At 40.8% G+C, this 7996-nt stretch overlaps 1 protein-coding gene across 1 annotated transcript; it reads left to right on the top strand.

Annotated features, from left to right (window-relative positions):
- The first annotated feature begins 81 nt into the window (after window positions 1–81).
- On the top strand, window positions 82–7337 carry LOC106963933 (protein KRI1 homolog). The gene is made up of 14 exons (XM_015059121.1): window positions 82–267; window positions 361–410; window positions 480–576; window positions 653–730; window positions 1695–1810; window positions 1887–2115; window positions 2203–2373; window positions 3585–3663; window positions 3753–3856; window positions 3932–4094; window positions 4172–4302; window positions 5411–5475; window positions 5559–5654; window positions 6621–7337. The coding sequence occupies exons 1-14, from the start codon at window positions 172–174 to the stop codon at window positions 7075–7077; spliced, it is 1932 nt and encodes a 643-aa protein (XP_014914607.1). The 5' UTR covers window positions 82–171; the 3' UTR covers window positions 7078–7337.
- Window positions 7338–7996: the final 659 nt, after the last annotated feature.

Below are 7996 nucleotides of genomic sequence, written 5' to 3'. Positions count from 1 at the left end.
ATGTATTGATGCTTTCATTGAACAAACAGTGGAGATAAAGGTAAAACTAACAATATTGACTTGAATATTGAATTTTCAAAAAACTTAAAATTGGTCATTTTTGTGTCTCTTTACCAGATTAATGATAGAATTATGGGGGGAAACGTGGATTAAAAGAGGAAATGCTGCTGTATGTCAGGCAGTAACAAGTGTTTAAAAATGTCTAATTGCAGCAAATATGAAGACGATGATGACAGCGACGAGGAGGAGGCAGCCAAAAGAAGAGAGGTGTGCAAACGTTTTCAGATGAATAATTCTGATTAAATTTTTTTTATTGGGAAAATGACTGTTTGCTGAGTCGGCGTTGTCTTCTTGTGACAGAGGGCAGCCTCGCCGAGCTACATCCAGGAGCAGAAGGAGCTCAAAGAGAGGTGAGGTCAGACGTTCGTTAAGCGATTGCGCCCGGACGCCCGCTGACAGAAACCCAAACGTCCCCGCAGCTTCCGGAAGTTTGTCGAGGACAGCGACGAGGAAGAGGAGGAGGAAGGCGAAGCCTCCAAGCTGCTCACCAGAAGGATCAAAACGCAGGAGGAGAAGGTCAGGAAACGGCCTCCGCTCGTGTTTTTAAGCAGCGACTTGACAAAACCAACACTTCCCGCGTGTGTGTTTTCAGGATAAAGAGGAGGCGGATTATGTGGACTGGCTCAAAGGTCAGGCTGAGCTGGACGGTCCGGAGGAGGTGAAGGACATGGTGAGATCCCAGCGTTAAATCACAATACGGGGATTCTAGGAGTTATCGCAATAAACGATAAGTTAGTTGTTTTCAGACCATTTTTAAGTAATGTATTGATGATGGCATAATAACACAAGAACACATTGTCAAAGATCAACAAACTTCAAAATTCAATGAACATTTAACTCTGGAACTGGAAGACATTTTAAATATCCAAAATAAATAAACAAAACAACATAAACGACAAATAAATTGAGGTATGAAGGCTCTGTAAACAGCATTTTCCTTCAGGGCTGCTGGAGACCGAAACACCAGATGATGATGCAGGTTGTTTTTGTTTTTTTTTAAAGGTTTTATTGGCTCTAGTGGGCTTTATTTGATAGAGCAAATTGACAGGAAAGTGGGTAATAGAGAAGGGGAAGACATGCAGCAAATGTCACCAGGCCGGGAATCAAACCTGTGACAGCCGCATTGAGGACTAAGGCCTCCCTCCATATGTGGGTTGTGCTTAACCCCTGCGCCACCACAGCACACCATGAAGATGCAGTTTTTGGTAGAAAGAGAAAAAAGAGAAACTCTGCATCAGCTCAGCTCACTGTAATACAGCAGTTCCTTCACATGCCTGGTCAAACATGCAAAAACAACTATAATTTGTTGAGTCGGCGCAATGAGGAGTAAAATAAATAAATTGAAACTGACGAAAACAATAGGTTGACTATCTTAAACAAAAAATGTAAAGAAAAATAATAATAAACTGCAACAAAACTTATTTTAAATTATTCATAAAGTGCAATTTGGAATTTTTAAATGTGAGATGAATAATAAAGCGTGATGTTGCTCAGAATTAGACTAAATAGATCTGCCCTTATGGATCAGGCACATTGTGACCGATTATTTTTCAATACTGAGGCTGCTACAGGTATGAATATTGGATTATCTATTGGAAATATGATTTTTAATTTTTTTCCCCCCGTTGTGACAGAAATACCTGCGCGACTACTGGAATGACCCGCAGCTGGACGACAAGGAGCGATTCCTCCGGGATTACGTGCTCAACAAGGGCTACCTGGACGAGGAGGAGGACAACGACGACGAACGGTGCGCAGCCAATACGCCTGGAGTCCTCCCTCAAATGTTCACAATAATCACTTTCAAATCCTCCGAATCTGTTCAGGATCCCGACGTACGACGAGCTGGTCCAGGAGGACGTGGACGACTCCGAGGAGGAGGGCGAGAGCTTCCTGGAGCGCCAGGAGGACTTCGAGCGGAGCTACAACTTCCGCTTCGAAGAGCCCGGCGCCCTGCAGATCAAGACCTACCCCCGAAACATCGCCACGTCCGTCCGCACCAAGGACGACCGCAGGAAGCAGAAGAGGGAGGAGGTGAAGGAGAGGAAGCTGAAGGTACGTACGGTACAAAAAAAAAAAAAAAAAAAAACTTAACGCTAATGCTAACACAGGCTCACGAAGCGGCTGTGTGCGTGATTCCAGGAGAAGGAGCAGAAGCGGGAGCAGCTGAAGCAGCTGAAGAACCTGAAGAGGAAGGAGATCATGGACAAGCTGCAGCAGCTGCAGGAGCTGACCGGGAACGAGCAGCTGGCCTTCAGTCAGGCTGACCTGGACGGAGACTTCGACCCCAACCAGCACGACCAGCTCATGCAGGTCAGGACAGGAACCCGCATTGACTTCAGTGAACGAAAGGATAAACAAAGTTACATACAAGGAAAGGCAAAACAAAAAAGTATATTTGCACGTTCAGAGGAGTGGGTAGAAGTTAAACTCATTTTAGTTACACCCACCTATCTTACATTAGCAGCAGCATCCAATAACTAAGTCGGTTTTTAAGATTCGATCATAGTTAACATTTCCTACATATTCACAGATGCAACACTGCATTGCATTGCTAACTTTTTTCAGCATCATTCGTATGTCAGGATTGGGGCTTCAGATAAAATCTACCTAAAGATTATTTTTTTCTAAAAGAAATTACAAATGACACATTTGTAAAAAGTTGCTTTTATTCCAATCATCCCTTCTGTGATTTGTAAGATGGACTACTGACAGATAAACAAGAATTTTGTTTAATTGCGAGAATGTTGTCATAATTTTACATGAAGAATGTCTCAAAATTATGAGAAGTTGTTTTCAATAAGACCAAATCTTGCATAATTTTATTTTATGTGTGGAAGTTCTCATATTATTATTACTTCATTCTCCTAATATCACAAATTTATTCAAGTATTTCGACATATTTGTGTCGTTTTGACTATTTTTGTGAAAAAAGGGAAACAAATGTTAGGTAAACAGTTGCATCTTGTTATCGTCGACCTTAACTCAAGAATTTAGTGTCCAAATAGATAGAAACTGTAAAACAAGATGGCTGCCTTTAAGATCTGGAAAGGGGGGGAACAAAAAACAAATCCTTATTTTTTTTCCAAAAAGTAATTCTTCAAAACAATTGTATTAATTGATCAAATTATTTTATCGACCAGCCCTCATCAAAATGCATCAGTCTCTGCAGTCATCATGTTTTTCTTTCTTGCTATCCTTTAAAAAATATTCTGCCATAACTAACACCCATAATTCTCACTTTTTTGTTTCAAATTCTTCAGTCAAGGTTAGGTTTTAATCATGTGTGTGGTTAACAGTTGCCAGTTTGCCAGCTAAGTCACTGTATCAGTTATAAAAAGTCAATATCAGCAAAAATTGGACTCGGCTCGGCCAGAAAACTGCAACCGGTGCTCTGCTAGCGTTCACTTAAAATAATGTTTAACTTGACAATCAAGACTTTCACCCTCTTAAATGCTATTTTCATTTAGTTTTTCTGGTCAAAATAAGCTTTTAAATTGATCTGCAACATTACATGTTTGCAGAAATTCTTTGGAGACGAGTACTACGGACAAGACGAAGAGGAGAAGCCTCAGTTTGACGACGAAGGAAACGAGATGGATGGTGAGCTGCTGCCTTTATTTTTTATTCATTTGTTTATTTCAGATGCTGTGGTTCTTCTGCTTCATTTGAAGTTTCTTCTGTGTTTTCAGAACACTGGAATTGGGACACATGGACTGGAGAGGAACGTGAAGAAGGGTTTGACGAAGAGGAGTACAGCGCCTCTGGACCGCACTGCGACGACGAAGACTTCATCGTGAGTCGACCTTATTTTGCCCGAAACTGTTTTGTTTTAGCTTTGCTTAGCGAAGCGGTCACTCTGTTCATACAGATGGATGCAGACTACGACCCAAGCCAGCACACCGCCTCCAAGAAGAAGAAGAAAAAGGAGAAGAAGAAGCTGAAGAAGGACGATCTGCCACAGATGGGCAAGAAGAAGAAGAAGTCTCACTTCGTTGAGGTCATCACCAGAACCAAGCCGGTGTTTGACCCCCGTAAGTGCCTGGAAGCGTCCCGAACCCGGCCGTTGCCCTGGTGGCTGCCTCGCCTGATGCCATCCCTCTCATTTCAGAGGAGAAAACCTTCGAGCAGTACCTGGACGAGTACTACAAGCTGGACTATGAGGACATCATCGACGACCTTCCGTGCCGCTTTCGCTACAGGCAGGTGGTGCCCAACGACTTCGGCCTGACCACGGACGAGGTGAGGTTCTTCCTGAATGCTACACATCTGGATCTCTGCAATCAACAAAAAACGCAAGAGAACCAACTATTTGGCTAAAAAGATTATCTCCTGTAGCAATCAGTCTTGCATCAAATCTAAAGAGACCTCTGACTAAAGACGGTGTGAAAGTCAGTATCAGGGCAGCAGAAACAATATTCCAAACTAGCTGTGTTTCTATTGACGGCATAAACAAATTTATTTTTGCAACTGCATTTAAAAAAAGAAATCTGCTCCATGGAAACACGGCAATTTTGAAAAAAGCTTTTGTTTCTCCATAACGTTTTGGCGCTAGAATGTTTATTTTGCAAAACTGCAAGGGAAACAATTTTTTCGCATCACACAAATCACATGTTCAACAACTGGATGTTGCCACTGGTTTGCGCCACAACTATGCTGTGTCAAGACCGTAGTTGAACGGTCTTGACAGCATATTTTTTAATGAGCTATCGCACAAACAGACTTATTTTAATTGTGCTTCTCATTCAAAAGAAATGCTGCAATTGCAAATTTTATTTTAACATTAGTGGAATATTGACCAAGTTTTGTGCACATTTGTAATAAAAATGTTGTTTCATCAAGGCTACTAATGTGTCCTTGATGAAACAATCAGTTGTTAGCAATCACTGCTAATCCACCTCCTTTGCTTTTGCTGCTCCTGTTTAAGGTTAAAGCAGTTTGTCATTTCATCTCATGCTAAAAATATGATGTGGAATGAAATTACTCTGATCCCAGTCCAAGACTAATACAAAATTAATAAAAGCTATAAAAGTAGAATAAAAAACCCCCCAGAAAACTTATGTATAAATAAAGAAAAGTGTTGGTTTGAACTTCCTCCTTTAGAAACAAAAACACCTCAATCAGAAAAGTAACAAGTGGACAGAACAACACTAGCTTGTTCCGGTTCTGACTCTGCAGTGATGAGATCTGTGTAGACTGATCTGGTATTGCCTCCCTCTGCGGAATCGCTCTGACCAGGGAATGATCTCACACCAATCTTCTCTCTGAGCAGATGAAACTGCCACAAATATGACTGACCTCCTCTACCTGCTCTGGTTGTGTCTAAATTCTTACAACAATTTTCTCTCAGATCTTGACTGCCAACGACCAAGAGCTGAACCGCTGGTGCTCGCTGAGGAGGACGTGCATGTTCAGGTACCGAGAACACATCCGAGATGTTCCCCTCCTGGTCCTCTGAGGTCGCTGAGTTTCAGTAACAGCTGTCCTTTCCTTTTAAGGTCTGAAAGAGAGGAAATGAGTGACCTGAAGAACTATAAAGTGAAGGGCCAGAACGTGAGAAAGAAGAAGGAAGTCCTGAGCTCTGTGTATTCTGAGTGAGTAGAAATGCTGTGGTTCGAACCAATTTATGGCTAATAGTGGATTAAGGATTTATTAGATTCAAATTAGTTCCAGTCTATTAAGTAATAACTTCCGCTTAGACTCTCTTTTAGTGTTGTAGTTTGGCCGCCGTCCAGTAGAGGGCGCTGCTGGTCATCCTTAAGCGGAGCTATCTCAGACAGAATCAAAGATTGCGGAGATATTCTAGAAGTGGGTAGAGAAACGCGGTCTAAACAGTCTGGTGTCGGATTCAGAATGCACCTTTTGCAGTTCTGTTCGGAAATGTTAAAACTCGACGAACTTATTAAAGTTATATAGTTTTCCATTTATTAAAGTTATCACCTTTATACCGCTCATGACGAACTGCGTGACGGAGCAGCGTCAACTTATCAGTCACAAACTACTGATGTGCCACGACGGCGAGGATAATAATACGACAGAAAAGCGAAGGGTGTAACAGAAAAATTATAACCTGATGCGAAGAAAACATGACTCCAATACGCCAGTTTGATGAGGGGTTTTTTATGGCTGTTTTGAGTTAATGCACTTTATGGAGCGAAGTTTTAATGTTTCTTGAGGCGAAACTAGAGACGGTGCTTCGGTATGAACATCTCTCTGTTCATGTTGAGTTAAGATTTTTGATTGTTTTCATCTTTTACTTTTCAATTTAACAACTTAAACGGTTACCATTTTATTTTATAAATATGTCTTAAGTTTAATAATGTGATTAAAAACCACAAATTTATGTTTGTTAAATCAGAATACAGTTGACACAAAATGTTAAAGAAATTTAGCTGTTTGTTATAGAAAGATGGTCAGCCCTCTTGATACAAGACGAAACTCAAGTTTTTAAGAAAATGGCCACTTTTCAACTAATTATTAGTCGATTGATAAGATCAATCAATTGATAGCTTGCACCCCTGCTAGAAGGTGATTAGTTTCTGTCTGATCCTGATCTGCAGGGAGGATAAAGAAACTCTGGAGGCGAAGAGCAAGCTGGGGAAGAAACGGCGAGATCGTCTGAGGAAAGCAGAGAAGCAGAGCGAAGGAGCAGACGAGGCAGTTCAGGCTCTCAACGAGGCTGTGGACAGCACAGAGGAAGGGGACGAGATCCTGGTACCCAAAAAGCAGAAGAGGAAACTAGAAGAACAGACGCAAGAAACGGCTGAGCAGGTGGCCGATGAACAAAATGGAGGGGAGAACAGGACTGAAAGGCCAGCGTGGGTCAAGAAGCCCCGGCGGTCAGGAGGACGACTCAAGTCAGGAATCAAGGGGGTGAAGATAGGCGGCCGAGAGTTCAGCAGACACAGGCTGAAGGCGTACGGGCTGAACCCACGCAGACTGTACTTCAGACAGCTGGGCCGACACAAACGGAAAGAGCAGGAGAAGAAGCTGAAGAAGAAGAACCAAGAAGGATAGAAACTTCCCACTGGACTTCGCTGTACAATCTGGTTTTATACTCCAGACTAGAAATGAGATGTCATCAGAACTATTACATGATCCTAAAGGAACAGAGTTTTTCAAAATTTTATATAAAGATTTTGGATGTTAAACTGTGCAGTGGTTTGAGATTTGTTAAATTAAAAAGTGTAATTGTTCTTTCAGCTGGACTCGGGTCAGAAAATATAAAAGACCAAAAACTTTTGTTGTGTCGCTGTGATTAAATTTGACTCAAAGTATCTTCTGAAGCTCCTGGTATCTTATGACTTGTGCTAAATTTGTCATTTAATTTTCCCCTGCTTATTTAATTAGAAAAGCTCTTGGTCATGTACAAAAAAATTTATATGAATTTGTGGGGTTTCTAAGTTTTCTTTTTTTTTTTTTCTTGATTTTTTTACTTTGTGGTTTCAGTTCTGACTGTAGGCATAACAAATATAGAATTGAAATATTTTGGGGGGTTTGTTTTAATGAAGAGCAAAAAAGGATATACAGGATATACATGACTTCTTGAAAATATGGAAACCTGACATACAGCATAGACAAAATTTACATTTCTGTGAGGTTACTGATCAATATCAGTGTTGAAGTTCATGATAACCAATTGAGATTTCAATTGTTTTCTAAGAAAGTTGATTAAAAAAATATTTAAGCTTCTACAGAAAAATCTAGTAAATGTTCTTGTTTTATCATAAATCACAGTTCTTCAAATTCTTATTTCTGTAGAGTTATAACTTATAAAAATAAACCTTATTTAGAAATTTTAGCTATACCTGCTTAAAATTTGGAACATGCTCAAAACCATTGTCCTAAACCACAGGCAGGACCGAAATGGGCTCTTTGCACCTCAGCTTCCGCGTTCGGGGTAAAGCGGCTCGATTGTTTCCGATCCAATACAAAT

The sequence above is a fragment of the Poecilia latipinna genome, unplaced genomic scaffold (assembly GCF_001443285.1).
Source record: "Poecilia latipinna isolate Pla-1442-1.1 unplaced genomic scaffold, P_latipinna-1.0 Scaffold1601, whole genome shotgun sequence".
Lineage (NCBI taxonomy): Eukaryota > Metazoa > Chordata > Actinopteri > Cyprinodontiformes > Poeciliidae > Poecilia > Poecilia latipinna.
This window is presented reverse-complemented; position numbering and strand designations above follow the sequence as displayed.